General features: G+C 55.2%; 1 protein-coding gene and 1 long non-coding RNA gene across 19 annotated transcripts in view; one reads left to right on the top strand and one right to left on the bottom strand.

Annotated features, from left to right (window-relative positions):
• PNPLA6 (patatin like phospholipase domain containing 6) overlaps nucleotides 1–22,864 on the top strand; it is a 24,306-nt gene extending 1,442 nt beyond the window's left edge. For 4 of the 18 annotated variants that reach the window (XM_044948088.2, XM_025293434.3, XM_044948089.2 and 1 more), the window contains 32 exons: nucleotides 178–265; nucleotides 439–521; nucleotides 706–803; nucleotides 2,781–2,921; nucleotides 3,010–3,169; nucleotides 3,655–3,735; nucleotides 3,950–4,078; nucleotides 4,440–4,520; nucleotides 4,609–4,780; nucleotides 5,332–5,415; nucleotides 6,002–6,111; nucleotides 6,248–6,415; nucleotides 6,503–6,580; nucleotides 11,731–11,936; nucleotides 12,176–12,307; nucleotides 12,383–12,506; nucleotides 12,875–12,988; nucleotides 13,264–13,339; nucleotides 15,559–15,702; nucleotides 15,919–15,982; nucleotides 16,261–16,429; nucleotides 16,623–16,805; nucleotides 16,973–17,091; nucleotides 17,283–17,439; nucleotides 17,743–17,859; nucleotides 17,947–18,016; nucleotides 18,450–18,566; nucleotides 20,362–20,663; nucleotides 21,847–21,963; nucleotides 22,115–22,220; nucleotides 22,323–22,432; nucleotides 22,535–22,864. In XM_044948088.2, coding sequence (XP_044804023.2) covers nucleotides 178–265; nucleotides 439–521; nucleotides 706–803; nucleotides 2,781–2,921; nucleotides 3,010–3,169; nucleotides 3,655–3,735; nucleotides 3,950–4,078; nucleotides 4,440–4,520; nucleotides 4,609–4,780; nucleotides 5,332–5,415; nucleotides 6,002–6,111; nucleotides 6,248–6,415; nucleotides 6,503–6,580; nucleotides 11,731–11,936; nucleotides 12,176–12,307; nucleotides 12,383–12,506; nucleotides 12,875–12,988; nucleotides 13,264–13,339; nucleotides 15,559–15,702; nucleotides 15,919–15,982; nucleotides 16,261–16,429; nucleotides 16,623–16,805; nucleotides 16,973–17,091; nucleotides 17,283–17,439; nucleotides 17,743–17,859; nucleotides 17,947–18,016; nucleotides 18,450–18,566; nucleotides 20,362–20,663; nucleotides 21,847–21,963; nucleotides 22,115–22,220; nucleotides 22,323–22,432; nucleotides 22,535–22,639 — 4,005 coding nt within the window. In that variant the 3' untranslated portion in view covers nucleotides 22,640–22,864. Of the gene's footprint in view, nucleotides 266–438; nucleotides 522–705; nucleotides 804–2,780; nucleotides 2,922–3,009; nucleotides 3,170–3,654; nucleotides 3,736–3,949; nucleotides 4,079–4,439; nucleotides 4,521–4,608; nucleotides 4,781–5,331; nucleotides 5,416–6,001; nucleotides 6,112–6,247; nucleotides 6,416–6,502; nucleotides 6,581–11,730; nucleotides 11,937–12,175; nucleotides 12,308–12,382; nucleotides 12,507–12,874; nucleotides 12,989–13,263; nucleotides 13,340–15,558; nucleotides 15,703–15,918; nucleotides 15,983–16,260; nucleotides 16,430–16,622; nucleotides 16,806–16,972; nucleotides 17,092–17,282; nucleotides 17,440–17,742; nucleotides 17,860–17,946; nucleotides 18,017–18,246; nucleotides 18,364–18,449; nucleotides 18,567–20,266; nucleotides 20,664–21,846; nucleotides 21,964–22,114; nucleotides 22,221–22,322; nucleotides 22,433–22,534 lie in introns of those variants that run through there. The other 14 variants (XM_044948092.2, XM_044948090.2, XM_044948091.2 and 11 more) reach the window with 14 other exon arrangements.
• On the bottom strand, nucleotides 8,990–12,957 carry LOC123335151. Its single transcript, XR_006553520.2, has 3 exons — nucleotides 12,825–12,957; nucleotides 9,310–9,345; nucleotides 8,990–9,045 (listed from the first exon to the last, which is right to left on the bottom strand). It is a non-coding gene; the product is annotated as an uncharacterized LOC123335151 (long non-coding RNA).
• Nucleotides 22,865–24,083: the final 1,219 nt, after the last annotated feature.

Raw genomic sequence — 24,083 nt, 5'->3', positions numbered from 1 at the left:
CCCCCGGGGAGGGAGCCGCGCTGGCCCATTTTGCAGATGGGGACTTCGAGGGCCGAGCCGACTGTGATCTCCGGGGCGGACTTGGCTCCGTTGGATGGAGTCCCAGGCGTCCCGACCCCCGGGGAAGGCTTGGCGGGGCCGGTATGCGATGCGCAGCCTGTGCCGTTCGTCCCGCAGGTGCTGGGCATGATGATCGGGGCTGGAGTTGCGGTTCTGGTCACGGCCGTGCTCATCCTGCTGCTGGTGCGGAGGCTTCGAGTGCCGAGTGAGGACCCGGAGGGCCTTCGGGGGCTGTTGAGGGATGGGAAGGTGAAATGTCTGGGCCCCTGAGTCAGTAGAGATGGGATTTGCTGGAGCCCGCACGCAGCGTCCCCATCTTTCGCCGTGCGGAGTATGCGTATAGCTCAGAATGCCCCTCTCCACACTTATTATCCCCAGAAACCCCAGCCCCGGACGGCCCCCGTTACCGATTCCGGAAGAGAGACAAAGTGCTTTTCTATGGCCGGAAGATTATGCGAAAGGTAAGTCTGGGACCCTCTGGGGCTCCTTTTGGCCACACAGAGGCCCTGCCCTTTTCCTAGTTATACTTCTTAGTAAGCCCGCCTCCCTCCTTGATTAAGGGCCTTGGATTTGCCCCCGCCTCCTTAGGGTCTGAACTGACAGTTGATGCATCCCTCTCACCCCCACCCCCCTTAATTCTCCCAGGTGTCACAATCCACTTCTTCCTTAGTGGACGCCTCCGTCTCCACCACTTCCCGCCCACGCATGAAGAAGAAACTTAAGATGCTCAACATTGCCAAGAAGTAAGGCTGTGCTGGGTGTACCCGGGGCTATGTTCAGGGCTTTTTGAGTGATCAACCCACACCGCAGCGTGCATCTCAGGCTTCTTTGAACCCCATGGACTGTCTGTCTCAGGAGTCTTTCCACGTCTGTGGAACTGTTTCAGAGCTCTCCCCTACCAGACAGGCTGTTTCTGTTCCTTGAGCGCTCTCTCAGTGATGTTTCTCTACTACAGAAGTATCTATGATTTGTTTAATCCCCAGTTACTATCTCTGGCTTTGGTGGCTCAGTGGTAAAGAATCCACCTGCCAATGCAGGAGATGTGGGTTTGATCCTTGGGTTAGGAGATCCTCTGGAGAAGGAAATGGCAACCTACTCCAGTATTCTTGCCTGGAAAATCCCATGAACAGAGGAACCTGGCAGGCTACAATCCATGGGGTCACAAAGAGTCGGACACAACTTAGCAACTAAACAACAACAATGCTATCTTGGATGTCTTGCCTTGGTCAAATCTCCCCACGTGAGAGGGTTTATTCCAGGGTACTCCAGGGTGTTTCTGCGACCTGCTGGAGGGGCTGTCTCTACCTTTTGTTCCCCGGCGGTTATCTCAGCAGTCCCTCTACATCAGAAAGCATCTCTCTATGTCACCTTTGTTGCAGTTCTTCTACTACAAGGAGACTACGTCAGGGATTTCTGTTCCCTAGGAGTCATCTCAAGAATCTTTTCACGCTTGAGACAGGAAGGACATCTCAGGACATGTCATCATAAAAGGGCTACCTGGGGGTTTCTGAGCAAGGCTCTCCCAGAGATCGTTCTAAGCTGAGAGCTGGCTGTGGGGTCTCCTGACAATGTAGGGTCTACATGAAGGTCTGTCTCAAGTGTGTCTTCACACTGAGGCGCTATGCCAGGGCGGACCACAGTCAGTAGGTGTGCTGTCCCATGACTTTCTATGACTTGAGCAGAAGGGCTGTCTCTAGGTCTTCCACAATGAGTTGAGGGTCTGTCCAGCTCCTGGTGGGGGGGGCAGTCTCATTGGCTGCACAGCCTTGAAGAGCTACCCTGATATCACCATGACCTTCAAAGGGCTATCTCACTTCTCTGTGACCTAGATAAGGGCTAGCCCAAGGATCTTCCTGATCAGAAGGGGAACCACTGCGCGATTCCTCTGTTCTGTGGAGTTTAACTCAGTTTGAGCTCATTCTAGAGGGTCTATCTTGAGCATTTTGTGACCAGTGGAAGGACTGTCTCAGTAATAACTATGCCTTGCAGGGAAGAGCTGTCTGAGGTCCATGATCAGCGGAGGAGCTGTATCTGGATTCCCTGTCTGTAACCAGAGCTATCTCAAGAGCCTCTGTAGCCATCCAAGAGGCTCTCTCGGGGCTGTCTGAGGCTTGGGAGGAAGGGCTATCTCAGGGATTGTTATAAAGAGCAGAGAGGCTGCGTCTGGGGTCTTCTGATATAACGGAAGCTACCTCGGGGGTCTGCCTTCATGAGGGAGGCTGTATCAGGAGTCTAGTCTGTAATTACCAGCTGATGGACTATATCTGGAGTGCCATGATGAACATAGATGATTTTCCTGGGGTCTGCTCGTATCTTGGAAGCTATGTCAGGAGTCTGCCCAATGAGAGGTTCCATCTAGGAAGCCTGTGACTAGTGGAGGGCAACCTCAGAGTTTTACATTAGGGGTCAGCAAGTTTCTTCTTTTTCGGGCCACATCTTAGGCTTTGCAGGTTGCATACAACGGTAATGTAATGACTCAATCCTGCTATTGTATCATTAAAGCAGCCACAGATATGTGTAGATGAATGAATATAGCTGTGTGCCAATAAAACTTTATGGACAAAAAGGAGGTGGCTGGCCTGATTTGGCCAGTGGGCCAGAGTTTGCTGACCCCTGCTCTAAGGACCCCAGGAAGGGCTCTGTGGGGGCAGGAGGCTCTGAGGTCTGCCTGAGCCTTCTTCCTGCTCCCCACTGCCCCCATCCCCCTCTCCTCCCACCAGGATCCTGCGCATCCAGAAAGAGGCGCCCACGCTGCAGCGGAAGGAGCCCCCGCCTGCTGTGCTGGAGGCTGACCTGACCGAGGGCGACCTGGCCAACTCCCACCTGCCCTCCGAGGTGCTCTACATGCTCAAAAATGTCCGGTCAGTGTCAGGGTACAGGCAGGGGCGTTGCAGAGCTAGGGCTGACCTGACCTCCTCATATCTACAATTCCCCACCTTCCCTGTCCAGGGTGCTGGGCCACTTTGAGAAGCCACTCTTCCTGGAGCTCTGCCGCCACATGGTCTTCCAGCGGCTCAGTCAGGGTGACTACGTCTTCCGACCTGGCCAGCCGGACGCAAGCATCTATGTGGTACAGGATGGACTCCTGGAGCTCTGTCTGCCGGGGCCTGTGAGTGTACCACCCTGGGGGGCTCTGCAGGGCAACGAGGTGGGCGGCAGGACAAGCAGGGGTGCCACGGTCACGGGACAGACAGTGGTTTTGGTCAGCAGGGTTGGTGGTCTTCTTTTTTTTTTTTAATTTGGGCCATGCGGCATGGCTTGCAGAATCTCAGTTCCCTGACCAGGGATCAAATCCAGGCCATGGCAGTGAAAGCACCAAATCCTAACCACTAGACCACCAGGGAACTCCCCAGGTTGGTGGTCCTTATGAGATGTACAGGCAGGAGTCAGGAACGGATGCCCAGGGGCTTCTGGAGTGGTCAGCACAGTCACTGGCTAGTTAGCGATGCTGGTCGGAAGGTTCATGGGGTCAGGATGTCAGCGATCACCAGGCTACATGAGAATGAGAGCTAGTGGCTTGGTCAGGGGGCAAGGTGCGGGTCAGCAGGGTAAGGGCAGCACTGGTCAGTGCTCACCCCACTTTGTGTGTCTCAGGACGGGAAGGAGTGTGTGGTGAAGGAAGTGGTTCCTGGGGACAGTGTCAACAGCCTCCTGAGCATACTGGATGTCATCACTGTGAGTCACCTGTACGGAGGGGTGTGGGGACGGTAGGAGGCCACACCCACCAGACTGGGTAGGAGAGGGTCACCCCAAGAGCCCCCATCTCTGATGGGTCTCTGATGTTTCCAGGGGTCCCTCAAGGAATGGCATCGGGAAGGGGCCAGGAGAAGTAGGCAGGGGGCTCTCACCACCCCGACCTTGACTCTCCTTGTGCCCCCTGTGCCCCCAGGGTCACCAGCACCCACAGCGTACTGTGTCCGCCCGGGCAGCCCGAGACTCCACAGTGCTGCGGCTGCCGGTCGAGGCCTTCTCAGCGGTATTCACCAAGTACCCCGAGAGCCTGGTGCGGGTGGTGCAGGTGAGTGGGCGGTTCACTTCCTTCCATGACCCCCGCCCATCACAGGCTCCTGGGGGCTGGGACCCAGCTGCCAAGAGGCACTCACGATGGGCTTATCACCTCTGAGCAGCCAGACCTCGCCAACTCCTCCTCTGAGCCGCCTCCACCCCATCTTCCCAGGCTTCTGCCACCTGATTGTGGGTTTCTCCCTGGCTCCCATGGCCCTACCCAGCCCCTTCCTGCTCTGATCTTGACCTCTGACCTTAGCTCCATCTCCTTCTCCCCATCCATGGCCCCACCCCCGAGTGCTAGGTCCCCACTTTCTCCCGGAGCTCACCCTCTTTCTCCTTGGCCCCCTCCTCTGCCGACCACGCCCCCGAAGATCATCATGGTGAGGCTGCAGCGGGTCACTTTCCTGGCACTTCACAACTACCTGGGACTGACCAATGAGCTCTTCAGCCACGTGAGTTGCCTGCAGAGCACCAGGGGCTGGAGGGGTGAGTGATGCCTGCCTCCCCCGGACATGCCACAAGTACGCCCTCTGCCCCTAGGAGATCCAGCCACTGCGCCTCTTCCCTAGCCCGGGCCTCCCACCCCGCACCAGCCCAGTGCGTGGCTCCAAGCGGATGGTCAGCACCGTGGCCTCAGAGGAGCTGAGGGAGACCCCTGGCCGGCCGTCTGACCCCACTGGGGCCCCACTGCCCGGGACTGGAGGTACCCAAGGTGACCGCTGCCTGGCCCCCAGGATCTCAGGTTGACCCAGCCTCTGCCCCTCAGTGCCTGTCTCAGTTCCTCAGGGACTCCCACCTGACCTGCCCAGCTCCCCAAAAGTGAAAGTGTTGGTCGCTTTAGTCATGTCTGACTCCTTGTGACTTCATGGACTATAGCCTACCAGGCTCCTCTGTCCATGGAGTTCTCCAGGCAAGAATACTGGAGTGGGTAGCCATTTCCTTCTCCAGGGGATCTTCCCAACCCAGGGATCTAACCCAGGTCTCCTGCATTGTAGGCAGATTCTTTACCATCTGAGCCACCACGGAAGCCCTCAGCCCCCCAAGAGCCCTTTCAACTAGGTCTCCAGGTCTGCCTCCTGCCTAGTCCCCCAGAACCCCTGGCCTCAGTCCCATGGGCCCATTGGAATTACTTTTCCTAGTCCCCCAGTCCCCAGGAACTCTGAGCTGACCCCTCCTCAAGCTCCCTTCAGTTCCCCACCTCTGATCCTAGCTGTAGACCTGGGGGCTCCAAGGGGCCGGAGCCTAAATATATGTCTCCTCCAGGGGACCCAGTGAAGCCCACATCCCTGGAAACCTCCTCAGCCCCCTTGCTGAGTCGCTGCATCTCCATGCCAGTGGATATCTCAGGTTTGGGGCACCAGGTGGAGCTGGGAGAGGCTATCAAGTATCATTTATTTACTTATTTTTGCCTGCAGTGGGTCTTCGTTGCTATGCAAGGGGGCTACTCTTCATTGTGGTGCACGGGCTCCTCATGCAGTGGCGTCTCTTATTGCAAAGCATGGGCTCTAGAGTGTGCACTCAGTAGTTGTGGTGCACACTCAGTAACTCGGTGTGGTGCACACCGAGTAACTCGGTAGTTACTCGGAGGCATGTGGGATCTTCCTGGACCAGGAATAGTACAGGTGTCCCCTGCATTGGCAGGAGGATTCTTAACCACTGGGTCACCAGGGAAGTCCATCTGCCTCCCAGTCTTGATTTTTCTCGTCCATGAAATTGGGAGCATTTCTCATGTCTTTTTTTTCTGTGGGTCCTTGTTGAGATGGTGCTCTCCCCACTGTAGTGAGAAGGGTTGCAAGGGAGAGAGAGAGGTGATGGATTAGTCCATGTCTTTCCGGCTGCTGCCTGGGATAACGTTATGTAGATAGTGTTTGCTTAGATTCCCACTATGGTTACTCTGATCTTTATTGCATTTATTGCCCCTCATCCACCGCAGGCTTGCAGGGTGGGCCCCGCTCAGACTTCGACATGGCATATGAACGGGGCCGAATCTCTGTGTCCCTGCAAGAAGAGGCCTCAGGAGGGTTCCAGGCAGCCTCAGCTCGGGTAAGGCCTTGCCCTCTTCCCCTGCCCCTGCCTCCGGACTCCAATCCCCTCCTGGAACCCTGGCCTAGCCACAGCTGGAGTCTCCCAAGGAGGAAGGTTTGGGGGGAGCATGGAGGTCACAGACCCTGCCCCACAGACTCCCAGTCAGGAGCCCCGGGAGCAGCCAGCAGGCGCCTGTGAGTACAGCTATTGTGAGGACGAGTCGGCCTCCGGCAGCTGCCCCTTCGGGCCCTACCAGGGCCGCCAGACAAGCAGCATCTTTGAGGCAGCAAAGCAGGAGCTGGCCAAGCTGATGCAGATTGAGGTGGGCAGCCCAGGGCGTCTAGGGGACCAGGTAAGGGGGGTGGTAGGCATAGCTGGGCTGTCTCAAGCCCCTATCCTTCCTCATCAGGACCCCACCCTTCTGAATAGTCGAGTTCTGCTACATCATGCCAAAGCTGGCACCATCATCGCCCGCCAGGGGGACCAGGTGAGTCTGACCCTTGACCTCTGACCCTGCAGCTCTGACCCGAGACCTCTCTCTCCCCATCTCTGATCTCTGATCCTTGCCTTTTCACCTTACATGTAGACCTCTCAGTCTGTGATTTCCAACTCCTGACCTTTGGATCCTATGATTCTGACCCCCAGCCCTCCCTCCCCAAGTCCTGTGGACCTATTGACCTTTCCCCTCCAAACTTGAACCTTTTACACTAGAACCCCCACCCCAAGATCTCTCTTCCCTGCCCTTGCCCATTCCTGCAACCTCCATTTTTCTGACCTTCGAAATCTACAACATATTCTGATGCTCTATTTCTTATCCTAGGTCTCTGCTGGGATGGGGGGGTGGGTGGGGCTCACTAAATGGGTGCGGGTGTCAATCTGGCCTGGAGGCCAGGAACCAGCCCCACGAGCCCCACGAGCTGGATTTCATTGCCCCTTGATGACACGCAGGAGGTGGAGGAAACCATAGCCCACTAATCTGCCCATTCTCCAGATGGGGAAACTGAGGCCCTTTTGTGACATCACAGCTGGGGAGTACAGGGGAGGAGGGTTAGAGAGGGAACCAGAGTTGCAGCCCTTGGGTGACCTTGGGTGAATCATATAGAAACTTCTCATCTTTTCCACCTGTGGAATGGGGGGCGGGGTGTGTGGCTCATAACTACCTGCAGGAACTGTTGTGAGGATCAAGCAGGAAGTACTCAGTTCTGAGCTGCTAGGGTGTGTGCAAGGGTGACCAGAGGGAGGTGTGCTGACAGAGGGGTGGGGAGGTGACAGTAAGGGTGACATGACTTAAGTGCTGAAACTGCAGCAGCACCCCAGGCTCAGGAGAGGGAGGTTTGCACTTGGAGGAGGGGATGGCCCAGCTGTTAGCTGGCTGGGCAATGGTGGTTTTTATTTTAATTAGATTCTAGTTGATTTGTTATATCACATGATCAGTTTGATTATATTGTCACTTTGAGCTGCTCAATGCAGAATGGGCTCCTTCCTGCAGAGTACATTTGGTGGCAGTTGTTTGAGGCCTGGCTGAGGAAGTGTGGTCACATCATGGCCCTTGCAGGGGCCCCTGGGCCCTGCTTATCTGGAAACCTCTGCTGGGCTCAACTCAGCCCAGCCCAGCCCAGCCTGCTAACATACCAGGCTGGTGTGCAACCATCGAAGGCTCCTCAGGGTCTTCAGGACTTTGTTAGGGACAAAGCTGGTCTGCTGTGCCCCTCCCAAAACCATGCACAGTGGGCGAGAGGGAGACAGTTTGGCCCACCCCCCTGGGATATTTGGCCACGTGGAGACTTTTTTTAAGCTTTTTTTGAGTGTTTTTGAGATCAGGTTTTATTTCTTTCCTTATTCATTTATCTGGCTGTGTCTGGTCTTAGTTGTGGCACACAGGATCATCCTGCGGCATGTGGGATCTTTTGCTGCAATGCATGGACTCTCTAGTTGTGGTGTGCAGACTCAGTTGCTCCACGGCATGTAGGATCTTAGTTCCCCAACCAGAGATCCAACCCATGTCCCCTGCATTGCAAAGCGGATTCTTAACCACTGGACCACCAGGCAAGTCCCACAGGGTGACATTTTTGATTGGCTTGGGAGGGTGGTACTGTCTGTCACCTAATGGCTAGACACCAGGGATGCAAAAGGCACAGGCCAGCCCCCCACAACAGAATTATCCAGTCCAACATGTCAGTAGTGCCAACATTGAGAAACCCTGCTTTCCACAAACATTTCCCAGAGTATATTTCATGGAACACCCCTATCACAAGGGATCTGAGTGCAACAGGTTTGGGGAACACGGGCTGTTTTAGTCCTTCTTGGAAGTGCCCAGTGAACTCATTAGCATATTCAAAGCTCTGAGAAGTCCTGCAGTTGGGGGTGGTGAGGAAACATGTTTCCCAATCTGAGGATGAATGGCAGCCAAATACTAGTCACTCCCATTGTATCCCAAACCCAGTCTGGGAATTCTGTCTTAGAAGGTTCCAGCATGTGTGTATGTCCCCCACCCCTCCCAAAGATCCTTGCAGTGTTTTGGTGTTCATCGGGGCTTTGTGGGGTGTCGTACAGGTTTGTGCGCTGGATGAGGAAGGAACATTTCTGTCTCTAGGCAGTTTCAGTTCCTTACTTAAGAGGGTGGTACAGAGTGTGTCCAGCTGGGCAGGCTAACCAGAGGGGAGAGGGGTATTTGCTGTGTCCCAGGCTTGCTGTGAATGCCTGGGAATGGCACCCCACTCCAGTACTCTTGCCTGGAAAATCCCATGGATGGAGGAGCCTGGTGGGCTGCAGTCCATGGGGTCGCTAGGAGTCTGACACGACTGAGAGACTTCACTTGCACTTTTCACTTTCATGCATTGGAGAAGGAAATGGCAACCCACTCCAGTGTTCTTGATGGAGAATCCCAGGGACGGAGGAGCCTGGTGGGCTGCCGTCTATGGGGTCGCACAGAGTCGGACACGACTGAAGTGACTTAGCAGCAGTTAGGGCCAACAAACACCAGCAGGGGTCCCCTGCCCTTGAGAAGCTCACAGATAGACCTTTCACTCAAAGGATGATACAGTTTGTTGCTAAATCATATAGGCTTCGTGCTACACAGGGGATGTCCTCAGTTCTACAACGTCTGATTTAGGCAGAGCAGTGTCTCTGAGGAAGTGACCTCCAGTGAAGGAGGAAGAACAAAGAGAAATTAACTAGGTGCAAGGGGGAGGAAAGAACATTCTAGGCAGAGGATACAGTTTGTGCAGATGTCCTGTAGTGGAGCTGTCCCATCTGGAAAACAAAGGAAAACCAACAAGGTTGGAGCGGAACACAGGAATTGAGAACAAAGGGGTTTTTTGTTGTTGTTTTTTTTTGCACCAGTCAGCTTGTGGGATCTCAGTTCCCTGACCAAGGATTGAACCTTGGCTTCAGTAGTGAAAGTGCCAAATGCTAACCACTAGACCACCAGCGAACTCCCCAAAGGGGATTTTTTTTTTTTTTTTGGTGATAATTTTAGAGCTGTAATTCACACATGATACAGTTCACCCATTTGAAGAGTACAATTCGGTGGTTTTTAGTATATTCAGAGTTGTGCAACCATAACCACTGTCAATTTGAGAACATCCCTTTAAAGAGAAACACCACACTCTAAAGCCATCGATCTCCTACCTCCTAACCAGCCGCAGCCCTAAGCAACTACTGATCTTATGTTTCTATAGATTTGCCTGTTCTGGACACTTCATATAAATGGAATCAAACAATATGTGGCCCTTTGTGTCTGGGATTCTTTGCCGTAGTATGATGTTTTCAGGCTTCACCCATGTTGTGGCATGTGTCAGTGCCTTATTCCATTACTGCTGCTGCTAAGTCGCTTCAGTCGTGTCCGACTCTGTGCGACCCCATAGACGGCAGCCCACCAGGCTCCCCCGTCCCTGGGATTCTCCAAGCAAGAACACTGGAGTGGGTTGCCATTTCCTTCTCCAATGCATGAAAGTGAAAAGTGAAAGTGAAGTCGCTCAGTCATGCCCGACTCTTAGTGACCCCATGGACTGCAGCCTACCAGGCTCTTCCACCCATGGGATTTTTCAGGCAAGAGTACTGGAGTGGGCTGCCGTTGCCTTCTCTGATTCCATTACAGCTGAATACTATTCCATCATAGGAATAAACCACATTTTGGTTCTCAGTTCATCTTCTGATGGACATTGAGTTATTTCCACCTTTTGGCTAGTATGCATAATAGCATGATTCAGGTATGAACATTATGTACACATGTCTGTGTGGATATGTTTTCATTGTGTCCTAGGAGTTGAGTTGCTGGGTCATATGGCAACTCTGGAGAAGGAAATGGCAACCCACTCCAGTATTCTTGCCTAGAGAATCCCATGGACAGGAGCTTGGCAGGCCACAGTCCATAGTGTCACAAAGAGTAGGACATGACTTAGCACGCAGCATGCGGTGATTTGTAATGTTGAGCATCTTCATAGGATCACTAGCCATTCATACATCCTTTGGAGAAACGTCTATTTGGAGCCTTGGCCTGTTTTTAAAATTGCATTGTCTTTTTAGTGTGGAGTTGTAAAATTTCTTCACATATTCTGAATACCAGACCCTTAGCAGATATATGATTTGCAGATATTTTCTCCTAGCCTGTGGGTTTCCTTTCATTTGATAGTGCCCTTTGAAGCTCAAAGGTTTTTAACTTGGATGAAGTCCAGTTTATCCGTTTTTCATTTTGTCACTTGGGCTGTTAGTATCATATCCAAGATTGCATTGCGTCCATGGTCCAGGGTGACCATGATTGACTCCTGTGTTTTCTCCTTAGAGTTGTATAGTTTAAGCTCTCACATTCATGTCTTTGATCCATTTTGATATGATGAAAGGTGAGGCTCCAACTTTGTTCCTTTCCATGTAGCTATGCAGTTGCCCAGCACAAGCAAAGAGGACCTAAGCTCAGCCATGCTCCTGTGTAGCCAGTCTTCCCAGCCTCTCGCTGGCCCTGTTGAAAAGAATTCCTGCCTCTTAATCTGGGCTGAGATGGGTGATCTATTAGCAGTATCTGGCACCCCACTCCATTTGCCTGGAAAATCCCATGAACAGAGGAGCCTGGTAGGCTGCAGTCCATGGGGTCACTAAGAGTCGGACACGACTGAGCGACTTCACTTTCACTTTTCACTTTCATGCATTGGAGAAGGCAATGGCACCCCACTCCAGTACTCTTGCCTGGAAAATCCCATGAACAGAGGAGCCTGGTGGGCTGCAGTCCATGGGGTCCCTAGGAGTCAGACACGACTGAGCGACTTCACTTTGACTTTTTGCTTTCATGCATTGGAGAAGGAAATGGAGCGACTTCACTTTGACTTTTCGCTTTCATGCATTGGAGAAGGAAATGGCAACCCACTCCAGTGTTCTTGCCTGGAGAATCCCAGGGACGGGGGAGCCTGGTGGGCTGCCGTCTATGGGGTCGCACAGAGTCGGACAGGACTGAAGCGACTTAGCAGCAGCAGCAGCAGCTGTGGGTGCTGAATGGGAATATAAATACATATGCTGCTCAGCTCAGTGCTATGGAGGGCCTTCACTACCTCCAACTTTTCTTTCCTTAACCTTTTCCGAGCGCACAGACCCGAGCTGTGGGTGGAGTGTTGCCTGGGTGCCCATCTCCTGGCCCCTCCCCCACAGGATGTGAGCCTGCACTTCGTGCTGTGGGGCAGTCTGCACGTGTACCAGCGCATGATCGACAAGGCCGAGGACGTGTGCCTGTTCGTGGTACAGCCCGGGGAGCTAGTGGGACAGTTGGCTGTGCTCACTGGCGAGCCCCTCATCTTCACGCTTCGAGCCCAGCGTGACTGCACCTTCCTGCGGATCTCCAAGTCCGACTTCTACGAGTACAGCCTGGGCCCGATGTTGGGGCGGGGGTGACTCAGGGGGTCCCCCGACCAACTCCATTCTGCTCTGCATGAGGCTATGCCTCTGACCCTCCACACTTTTCAACGGCACTTGAAAAGCCGTTTTCACTTTTTGAGCCCTTCCTGTCCCACCCCCCAGGCCATCACCCAACTCAACACTCCCTATCGGCTGTTGCTGGGCGCCCCCAGGCCCATGCGCCCCTGCCCTTTGCCTGCAGGATCATGCGTGCACAGCCCAGCGTGGTGCTGAGCGCCGCACAAACCGTGGCCGCCAGGATGTCGCCCTTCGTGCGCCAGATGGACTTCGCCATCGACTGGACGGCGGTGGAGGCGGGACGCGCACTGTACAGGTGCAGCCCCCGCCCCTACCTCTTCCTTCAGGTCCTGCCTACCTGCCTACTCTGACACCCGCACCCCCACCCCAGGCAGGGAGACCGTTCAGACTGCACCTACATCGTGCTCAACGGGCGACTGCGTAGTGTCATTCAGAGGGGCAGCGGCAAAAAAGAGCTGGTGGGCGAGTACGGCCGCGGGGATCTCATAGGAGTGGTGAGCGTGGCCCCACCCACTGACCTCTAATCTCTCCCAGTCCAGGTTCCCCCCACCCACAACATACATTTCATCCCAGGCAACAGGATGGGGCACTAAACGCGCCGCAACCCCCCACCCCCCGCTTCTAACCTCCTGTACTCCACTTTCTCCAGCTGCTTTCCATGGGGCGGGGAGATGGGGGCAACCTCATCAGCGTAGTGAGGGACCCTCACCCGGTGTGGAACCCTCTCCTGGCCTCTCTTTCCCCGAGCTCGGAGATGGATAGCGAGGCTTCGTTCCGCCTTATGTCTGCACCCACAGTCGGTCTTCCCTTACCTATCAGCCTCCTGGCTCATTCAGCCCTGGTCACACACGCAATCCCCTAGGTGGAGGCGCTGACAAGGCAGCCACGTGCCACGACGGTGCACGCGGTGCGCGACACAGAGCTGGCTAAACTCCCCGAGGGCACCCTGGGCCACATCAAACGTCGATACCCGCAGGTGCAGCTCGTTGGGCTGGGGGCTGTTCTCCTAATGGGGGTGGGACAGACGAGTGGGGGGGGTGTGGCCCTAGAGGGGGCGGGGCCTAATGGGTGGGGAGGGGGGTTTGGGTGCAGATGGAGCCCTAGGGAGGAGCTGAAGCCTCCAAGTGAGGGGCGGGGCTCGTGGGGTGGGGCCCAGGTAAAGGACCCAGGCGCCCTGGTCAAGGAGGAAAAGGTGGTACTCGCTGAGTTGCTCCTGCAGTCTAACTGGACCGCCGGCCTCCAACGCCCCAGGTCGTGACCCGCCTCATCCACCTGCTGAGTCAGAAGATTCTGGGGAATTTGCAGCAGCTGCGAGGACCCTTTCCAGGTGGGAGCCTGCAAGCGCCCGGGAATACTGGGGGATGTAGTCCAACGCCGCAGAACGTGCTGGGGGAGGGAGCCTTGAACCCAGGGCATGCTGGGAGGTGGAGTCCGGCGTATAACCTGCTCTGGGTGGAGCTTGAAGCAGGAAATGGCAATCCGAGTTCTAGTGCATGCTGGGGGATGAAGTTCGGGTTCCTGGGCATGCCGGGAAACGGAGTCCTGGAGCCAGGGCCGCTTCAGTTCGGTTCAGTTCAGTCGCCCAGTCGTGTCCGACTCTTTGCGACCTCATGAATCGCAGCACGCCAGGCCTCCCTGTCCATCACTAACTCCCGGAGTTCACCCAAACTCATGTGCATCGAGTCGGTGATGCCATCCAGCCATCTCATCCTCTGTTGTCCCCTTCTCCTGCCCCCAATCCCTTCCAGCATCAGGGTCTTTTCCAATGAGTCAACTCCTCGCATGAGGTGGCCAAAGAGTTTCAGCCTCAGCATCAGTCCTTCCAGTGAACACCCAGGACTGGTCTCCTTTAGAATGGATGTTAGTGGAATCTAAAGTGTCAGTCATGACGAGAGGTTGGGGGTCTTAGGGGCAACCCGGTTATGGGTGTCAGAGCTGGCTGGAGGATGGAGTCTACCTACTAGAAAAGGAAGGCCTAGACTAACGTGTGCTGGGAAGTGTCGTTTGTGGGGTTGTGTTTGGGGCCTAGGGTATATTGGGAAGTGACTTCAATAGGTTACCAACATGGCGGGAGATGTGGTTCCTGGTCCTGGTGGATGCTGGGAGTTGTATTTCTCAGTTTCAGTGCATGCTGGGAGGTGTGGTTCCCTTTCAGGGCATACTGGGAGGTGACGTTTCCCAGCTAGGATACACTGGAAAGTGGTTGGATTTGGGGCGTGCAGAAATAGGGGCCCGAGGTTTTCGACTATGGTGACCTGACCCTGGACTAGCCTAGGCAACCTCTACTTTCCTTTTTCCCCTGGGGGCTTCTGCCCAGTTATCCCTGACACCTGGATCTCTGGGGTGGGGCCAGGGTAAGCCACGGCAAGGAATCATCCCTACACCCAGGGTCTTCCCCGACAGACTTTCCCCCTAGTCCTACACTCTGTGCCCAAGTACACTTTCACTCCCACTCTGCTGGCAGGACCACCCTTGATGTGATTCTGGGGCAGCTATGGGGCAGGGGCTTTAAAAATTTCAGACCCCTGAGAACCTCTCTGTGATGCTATGAAGAGCCAGTTTCTAGTGAGCATCTAGTGTGTGCTGGGCATCCTGCAGGGTGCAGGGTGGTGGGAAAGTACACAAGACAGACAAAGCCCCTAGAAAGGTTTATGGCTTGGCTTGCAAGATAACAGTTTTTAAAATACAAAGAAAGAGTACAATGTCAGTTAAGGTACTGTGTAGAAAACAAAAGAGAGTCTTGATGGGGCGTGACTAACCTAAGGAGGCAGGCTTTTTTGAGGACAATGAGCAGAGACTTGATAAATGAGATGGGACCAGACAAGACTCCGAAAAGGTTTGGTGGTGTTGAAACACTTCAAGGGGGAAAGTGAGTGAGGGGGAGGCATGGGCCAGGGCAAGTCTTGTAGGAACCAGAAAGGCATTTGAACTTGTTTAGATTGTTATAATCTGAGCAAACTCTGGGAGATAGTGAAAGACAGGAAAGCCTGGCATGCTGCAGTTTTTGGGGTCCCAAAGAATCGGACATGACTTAGCAACTGAACGACAACAAGACTGTTATAGAAATTGGTGGAGAAGAAGAGGCAGTGAGAGGTCTGATCAAGAGATGGGGGTCGATGTTTTAGTCTAAGGTGTATGCAGAGAAGCTGAGATGCAATAGGTGGGTCAGAAACATCTTTATCTCAGTCTAGTTCTGTGTTCAAGTTCTCTTAGTGGACAGAGACACCCCCCGCCCCGCCCCGCCCAGGCGAGAATGGGTAGGGGCACAGATCAAGTCCATGTAGGCAGAGTGGAAAACAGAAAGGGTTATACAGTTGTGTAATGGATCCCCCTGAGGAGACTGGGCCAAAACTGGGGGTCAGATAACCACATCTTATCAAGGACAGTGGTTGAGGCTGTGGGACTAAGATTGAGACCATGATCTTCAGTATGGCGTCACTAAGCCTCAGCTGGGGGACAAGGAGAAGGGATTTCTGAGAAGGTGGGGGAGAGCTGACCTTTCCAAACACAGGACCGCACAGCAAATACCATCCTTTGGGGTCTCAGCAGGCTCGGGACTAGGTGTCCCCCCTCACTCGGAGCTCACCAACCCTGCCAGCAACCTGTCAACAGTGGCAGTGCTGCCTGTGTGTGCCGAGGTGCCCATGGTGGCCTTCATGCTGGAGCTGCAGCACGCTCTGCAAGCCATTGGTCAGTCGTGGGCAAGGGCAGGCCTTTGGTCTGCGTGGGGCAAGGCGCGTGTGGGTGGGGCATTGGTCAAGGAATGGAGATGCCTTGGTGGGTCAAGGTGGGGGTGGAGCTGGAACAAGGCCCTGTAAGCCAAGTAGGTGGTATTCTCTCATGGGAGAGGCCCCACCTCTGTTGGCCCAGGTTCCTAAACACCCTTCCTCACTCATCCATCTCCAGGCCCCACACTCCTCCTCAACAGTGACATCATCCGGGCCCGCCTGGGGGCCTCTGCACTGGACAGGTGTGTGTTGGGGGTATGGGGACGGGGAGCACAGGGATGAGCTCAGAACGTAGGATTCCTTCAGTCTCATTTGAGTTCTAGGCTGTGAAACAAGGAGCGTGGGCCCCCATCCCTCTGGCCACTGGGGAGACAGTGGGGTGAATCGGTCCCTAGAGGATGCAGTCATGTCTGGGCCTTGAATGTCCACATCCACATCCCCACAGCAGTGGAGCTACATGGTCTCTGAGGGCAGGGACCCCTGACCAGCCCCAAGATGACCCTCCCCACTCCTGCCCTAGCATCCAAGAATTCCGGCTGTCAGGGTGGCTGGCTCAGCAGGAGGACACGCACCGCATCGTGCTCTACCAAACAGACACATCGCTGACACCCTGGACTGTGCGCTGCCTGCGTCAGGCTGACTGCATCCTCATCGTGGGCCTGGGCGACCAGGAGCCCACACTCGGCCAGGTCCGGAGACCAGGCACAGTGACCCCCATCCCCAGGATCCCGCCCCAGGCCCTTGGGTGCCTGTGCCGGGCCATGTGCACCTTCACCAGTGGGGCTAGGTGACCAAGAACCCAGGGGGCCAGGTGTGGGGGGCAAGGAGGAAACCACCGGTGAGAGTGACTTCGGTCCTCCTCACTCCCACCCCCCAATGCAGCTGGAGCAGATGCTGGAGAACACGGCAGTGCGCGCCCTCAAGCAGCTGGTCCTGCTGCACCGCGAGGAGGGCGCAGGCCCCACGCGCACTGTGGAGTGGCTCAACATGCGCAGCTGGTGCTCGGGACACCTGCATCTGCGCTGTCCGCGCCGCCTCTTCTCACGCCGCAGCCCGGCCAAGCTGGTGAGGGGTGCTGCGGGACGTAGGTCCACTGGCAGAACCCTTCGGGGGCGTGGCTAGTGGAGGGGCTTGGCTTAGAGGCCAGAGGGGCTTGGCGGTGTGTTGAAGGTCCAGAGGGAGCCTCCTACACCCCCATCCTTATACGCCGTGTCTCTCTCCCCTCATACCAGCATGAGCTCTACGAGAAGGTTTTCTCGAGGCGCGCAGACCGGCACAGCGACTTCTCCCGCCTGGCGCGGGTGCTCACAGGCAACACCATCGCCCTGGTGCTGGGCGGGGGCGGAGCCAGGTGAGGGGTGTGGTCAGTGCCGGCACGGGCGGGACCAGGTGCCTTGAGGGGTGGAGCTGACTCCTTGAGCGGGATCCCACAGGGACTCGGCTAGCACCACGTTCCTTGCTGGTGGGGGAGACTGGAGGAGATTCCTGGGGGTGGGGCTTAGGGGATCCCTAGCAAGTCACTGAGTCTCCTCCACCGTGCAGGGGCTGCTCACACATCGGGGTGCTGAAGGCATTAGAGGAGGCGGGGGTCCCCGTTGACCTGGTGGGTGGCACGTCCATCGGCTCCTTCATCGGGGCCCTGTACGCCGAGGAGCGGAGCGCCAGCCGCACTAAACAGCGGGCCCGGGAGTGGGCTAAGGTGTGCGTTACGGGGAGGGGGTGGGGAGGTGATGGGGAAGGGTTCCCCCACCCCAGGAGCACCCTGAAAAACCTGACCTCAGAGGGGCTTCTGGACTTCTCCTGGCCTTCCCTGACTTAATCCTGTGAAGCCCATCCAGATGCTTATAGAGATACCTGCAGGACCTTGGATGACCCCTGTGACTTCCGGGCTAGTGATCCTAGCCCTCAGCTCCCAGCTAGAACAATCAAGACCCTTAAGGACCTACTAGTCAGTGACCCCCAGGTGACTCCTGTTTGACCCCAGCTCGCTGCTCACCCCTAGAGCATGACTTCGGTGCTGGAGCCCGTACTGGACCTCACCTACCCCGTCACCTCCATGTTCACGGGGTCAGCCTTCAACCGCAGCATCCACCGTGTCTTCCAGGACAAGCAGATCGAGGTGCATACTTCCCCCATGCCCGCCCCACCCCCACCCCTCCCCATAGGCGTCCCCAGTCCTCCTGGATCGTGGTCCCTGTTCCTGCAGGACCTGTGGCTGCCATACTTCAACGTGACCACGGATATCACCTCCTCGGCCATGCGTGTCCACAAAGATGGTGCGTGCCCCCAGGTGGCCCAACCACAACCACTGGGGCCGTTTGGGGAGTGGGTGCTGGGGGGGCAGCCAAGTTGTTAACATGAGTGACCATCCCTCCTGGCCTGATTGCTGAGCACTAACCGTCACCCACTAATGCCCCAGAGGGCCCCAGGTATGTCTGTCCTGGGGAGGGCGGGGGGGTCGGGAGACTTGTCGGGCGCCTCACCCCCTCACCCCCCGTCCCCGCAGGCTGCGTGTGGCGCTACGTCCGGGCCAGTGCCTCCTACTGCCCCTACCTGCCCCCGCTCTGCGACCCCAGGGACGGGCACCTGCTGGTGGATGGGTGCTTCGTCAACAACGTGCCAGGTCAGCGAGCCCACGGGGCTGGCCGGGCCTCTAAGTGTGTCTGAGTGTGCCTGTGCGTGTCTGTGTCTGTGTGTCCCGCTGGGCAGGCTCCCTGTGGCGATACGTGCGTGCCAGCATGACTCTCTCGGGCTACCTGCCGCCGCTGTGCGACCCCAAGGACGGGCACCTCCTCATGGACGGCGGCTACATCAACAACCTGCCAGGCAAGTAGCCACCTGCTCATCCCCCTGTGTGGACACACGGGCGAGCTCACAGCTGGTATGTGCATGTGTAGGATGCACGCATGTGCTGTGTTGAACATGCACATACACACACAGATGGGTCGGGTGCCTCCATCACCAGCTTTCTCTCACACCTGCTGACTTGAAGCATGCAGACAAGAGACAGGGGCATTTGCAACTTAAAATTCCACACAGACAGAAGCATGCAAACACAAGTAGACACCTATGCTGGCTATACAGACACTTGAGGTCCCATAAGCCAGGGATCCACACAGTTTGCTTGCACACCAAGTTCAGCCCCCTGCCTGATTTTATAAATAAAGTTTTATTGGCACACAGCCACTCCCAGTCATTAACCTTTTGTCTGTGGCTGTGTCTGTGCAGCAGAGTCAAATAATTGCATCAGAGACCACACGGCCTAAAAAGCCAAAATAATTTTTCCTCTGGCCTTTTACGGTTTGCCAACTCCGGCACAGGCAGCCCATATAGATACATGCACTCACACAACCACATTCACGTAAGCAGGTGTGTACAAACTCTGGTGGACAGGCATGCTTGGACGCACAGGAAACATACACAGACGTTGATCTAGGGCCATGTGAAAGGAATACAAACAGTACTGGGTGTGTGTACAGAGGTATACCCCACCCAGAGGTGGGTGTATTCACAAACATACAGACAAGAGCTGCATATATCTGATAAGGGTGCGTACGGCACGCGTGCACACACAAAAACTTGTGAGGGACACAAGCAGTCTGATGGAGACTCAGGTGTCTTTGGGGAATGGGCATGGCTATAGGACCTGTCCATAGGCACCCCCCACACAGGGACCCTCAGTGGGGCACGCAGACTGTGACCACAGCACCCCACACACACTGTGCCATCACTCCACCCCTTCCCCTATCCATCCTGCTCCCCTGAATCTCCTTGAACCAGCTCTTTGTTGTCATGCCTCAGTCTTGAGGTCTCTTATTCTACCTGGATTCTCTTTCCTTCCATATCTCTGGCCACTGATCTGTGTCTCTTTCTCCCACCTGTCTCTGTTGCTGTCTCTGGTCCCCTGTGTTTCTCTTCCCTTGGCTGTGTCTCCTGGTGTCTTTTTTTGTTTTTAGCTGCTCTGGGACTTCATTGTGGTATGTGGGCTCTTTGGTGAGGTATTTAGACTTTCTCTGGTTGCAGTGCAATGGGGCTTCTCCAGTTGTGGCACAAGGGCGTAGTTGCCCTGCAGCATGTGGGATCTTAGTTTCCTAACCAGGGATCAAACTCATGTCCCTTGCATTGGAAGGTGGATTCTTAACCACTGGACCAACAGGGAAGTCCCTCTCTGGGTGTCTTTATTCCCACATCTCCCTGTCAGTTTCCTTCCACCCCTGTCTCCCTGCATTTCGGACCCTCGGTCTGTTTCCATGACTCTGATCCGTTCAGCTTTCTTTCCTGATGTCCTTACTATACTCTCTCTCTGTGTCACTCTCCTTCCATGTCTCTGTTCCCCATGCATCTGACTTCGTGTCTCTTTCCACAGTGATTTTGTCCCTGTGCTCCATCTTCTCCATTCCCTTGGCCCTGGTTCCCCAAACCCCAAAGCTCCAACACCCAACCCCACTTCCCACACATCATCAGCCTCTACATCCATCCATACATACCCCTTTGCATGCCTACATGTCGTTCACATGGTTTTTTAGCATGACCATGTGAGTGATGGTGTTTGTGGGACTGGATTGATCTTCCCTGCCCCGGTACTGGTGGGGAGCCCCCAGCTGACTCCCTGGCCCCACAGCGGACATCGCCCGCAGCATGGGTGCCAAGACAGTCATCGCCATCGACGTGGGGAGCCAGGATGAGACAGACCTTAGCACATACGGGGACAGCCTGTCTGGCTGGTGGCTTCTGTGGAAGCGGCTGAACCCCTGGGCAGACAAGATCAAGGTTCCAGATATGGCAGAGATCCAGTCTCGCCTGGCCTACGTGTCCTGCGTGCGACAGCTGGAGGTTGTGAAGTCCAGCTCCTACTGTGAGTACCTGCGCCCACCCATCGACTGCTTCAAGACCATGGACTTCGGGAAGTTCGACCAGATCTATGTGAGTTGGTGAGAGCCACCTGGTGACAGTGTGGTGGGCCAGTAGACCTTTACTTCTGAAAGCCCAAAACCACAGAAGGGGAAGTAGTCTAGGGCTCTGTTTGGGATCTGGGGGGAATAGAACGGTAATCAATTAGTGATGTCTAGAATGAGTATCACAAGGGGGCGTGGCTGCACATGCGCTATATATGAACTACCAGCCAAGTTGCGCGGCCTAAAGCACAGTGTAGAGATTTCTAACACCATTTCTGTGTTGGTGGGAATAAACACCACGGTCCGTTAGTAATGTCTGCCACAGGTTTGTGATGCGCTGAATGCAGCAGTGTGTAATGTGCCACTGGTCCAAAAAAATGGATCTTAGTGCATGCCAAGAGAAAATGATCAGTAGCTGGGGACTTCCCTGGTCCAATGGTTAAGATTCCGAGCTTCTGCTCCAGGGGGCGTGGGTTCAATTCCTGGCTGGGGAACTATGATCCTGCCTGCCGCATAGTGCAGCCAAAAAGAAAAAAAAGAAAGCATCAGTAGCTGCCTGTCCAGTGCGCTGAGTAAAAAATGTATGATGCCCTTTCCAGGCTCACTGGGAAGGCAAGCCATGATGGATTAGTGATGTCTGTAGTGGGCATGGGAGATGGTGATATTTAGGGGTATAGCACATATTTGCAAGGGCTTCCCTGGTGGCTCAGATGGTAAAGAATCTGCCCACAGTGCCAGAGAGCCAGGTTCCATCCCTGGGTCAGGAAGATCCCCTGGAGAAGGGAATGGCTACCACTCCATTATTCTTGCCTGGAGAATTTCATGGACAGTGGGGACTGGTGGGCTACCGTCCATGGGGTCACAAACAGTCAAACATGACTGAACGACTAACACTTATTTGTAGAGCTTGAAATAAGCTTGCACACTGCCACCTGTGTCCTTTGACACTTGACACACTCCGTGGGGCTGAGTGGAGAAAGAAATGTGCTAAGACAGATTAGTAATGTTTGGCAGGGGCACAAGATCACAGGACATGGGGGTGAGTGTGCAAAGTACACCCAACTCTGAACTTTATATAGTCTCAAATGCCAGCTCCTACAGAGCAGCAGGCTTCTGAGGGGCCAGGGGAGGAGCAGGCATGGTGGGGATAAGCAGAGAGGAACATTCTGGGGGTTGCACACATGGCCCCAAGCCCCCTTCATTTCCTGCAGGATGTGGGCTACCAGTATGGATCGACTGTCTTCGGGGGCTGGAGCCGGGGCGACATCATTGAAAAGATGCTCACAGACCGGCGTTCTGCCGACCTGAACGAGAGCCGCCGTGCAGATGTAAGCTTGCGCCTTCCTCCATCGGCAGGGCCCCTCTGACAACAGATTTCCCCCCAACCCCAGTTACCTCTGGACCCCGCCCCCCCCCCTCCCCCCAGCAACACACACACCTCAGATGACCGCCGAGAGCCTCATCCACATTACCCGGCAGGTGCTCGCCTTCCCCAGCTCCGGCTTCACCGACTTGGCGGAGATAGTGTCCCGGATCGAGCCGCCCACCACGAGCTACGTTTCGGTTTCCGACGGTTGTGCTGATGGTGAGGGACCGAGGGCCACCCTAGGAGGGTGGGGATAATGTATGTGGCCGGAGAGGTCAGACCAGTCCTGAGCCGCGTCAAAATTCACCCACGCCATTCCAGGGGAGGAGTCGGACTGTCTGACGGAGTACGAGGAGGACGCGGGCCCCGAGTGCTCACGGGACGAAGGGGGCTCTCCGGAGGGCGCAAGCCCCAGCACTGCCTTGGAGATGGTGAGAGGAGGATGGCCCGGGCCCCCCCTCCCCACCGCCCACGCAGTGGGGAGACTCTGCTGACATGCCCCCCCGGCCTGGGCTGTGTGATGGCACATGCAGGGCGTGGGGGGCCACCCCTTGTCCCCACAGGAGGAGGAGAAGTCGATCCTCCGGCACCGGCGCTGGCTGCCGCAGGAACACTCCAGCCCTGCTGCGGATACCTGAGGACCTCCAGAGGGGTCCCCGCCTTGAGCTAGACAAGGGGTGAGCCCTGTGGGGGTGGCTCACTCCCCCTCTGCCTGCTGCTATGCTTGTGACCCCTTGGGTCCCCCTTGACCCCCAGGGCCCACACACTGGACTGGCCTGTCCCCCCTCCCTGGCGTGGGGGAGGGGCAGCACTGCACTGATGACCCTCGATCAGTCACACCAATAAACCTTCCCCTCTTGGAAGTGGCCTTATGTCATCTTTGGGTTCAGGGGGCACCTCACTCCGCCTTCCATGCTCAGGATGGCGGAGGCTGGCACTGAAAACAGCCTTGAGCTTGTCACAGTGACCAGTGCTCCCAGCCTTGGGCTGAACATCCCCCACTCCCAGTGGGAGTGGCCTGTAGTCCCACTCAGTGCAGGCTCTGGACCACACGGCCTGCAGATGCTGTGTGCCTCTCTGGGGATCACGGATGCCCATTCTGGCACCCTTCATTCTCCATACTAGGTTCCCACAGCCTTTGCCCCTTGACTAGTCCTACTGTGTGCAGAAGCTCCATGTCTTCTATGTGTTCCTATTGTGTGTTCTCCTGAGCCTGGTCCCCAGAGGATGTCCCATACATACACGCATGAACGGGGCTCAAGAACTTTACTCTCGGAGGCTCCCAGCCAGTTTCCTCTACTGTGTGCTGCTGGCCTGTTGGGGCTCCCCATCACTGCCTCCCCGGAGCCAGAGCGGGGATGTGACAATGGCTGGGCTCATTCACAAGACTATCTTGCGGACAGCAGGGAACCCTGGGTGATTTTGTGTTTGTTTAGTTGTGTGTGTATGATTTATTATAAAATATACATAGCATAGGAGACTTCCCTGTCCATCCAGTGTTTAAGACCCCATGCTTCCAGTGCAGGGAGCATGGGTTCGATCCCTGGGTGAGGAACTAAGATCCTACATGCCATGTGGCATGGCCAAAAAAGGTAAATAAAATTTTATATGTATATGTTTTAAATTTTTTTTATTTTTAATTGAAGTCTAGTTGGTTTACAATGCTGTGTTAGTTTCCGGCACACAGCAGAGTGATTCAGTTATATATAAGCCATACATTCATTTTCAGATTCTTTTCCCTTACAGATTGTTATAAAATACTGAGGATAGTTCCCTGTGCTATACATCATGTCCTTATTGGTTATCTGGTTTTTTTAATAAAGTGAGAGTGAGTGTTTTTATTGACTCACTATTTATCTTGCTGTGTTGGGTTCTCATTGTGGCATGCGGAATCTTCGTTGTGTCGTGGGAGATCTTTCGCTGTGGCACACAGACTCTAGTTGCAGTGCATAGACTTTTCTAGTTGTGGCACATGGGCTTAGTTGACCCTGGGCATGTGTGAAGTGAAAGTGTTAGGACCCCGTGGACTGTAGCCTGCCAGGCTCCTCTGTCCATGGGATGTTCCAGGCAAGAAGACTGGAG

Source organism: Bubalus bubalis, chromosome 9, assembly GCF_019923935.1.
Source record: "Bubalus bubalis isolate 160015118507 breed Murrah chromosome 9, NDDB_SH_1, whole genome shotgun sequence".
Lineage (NCBI taxonomy): Eukaryota > Metazoa > Chordata > Mammalia > Artiodactyla > Bovidae > Bubalus > Bubalus bubalis.
Note: the sequence above shows the minus strand (reverse complement) of the source record. Positions and strands in the feature narration are given on the sequence as shown.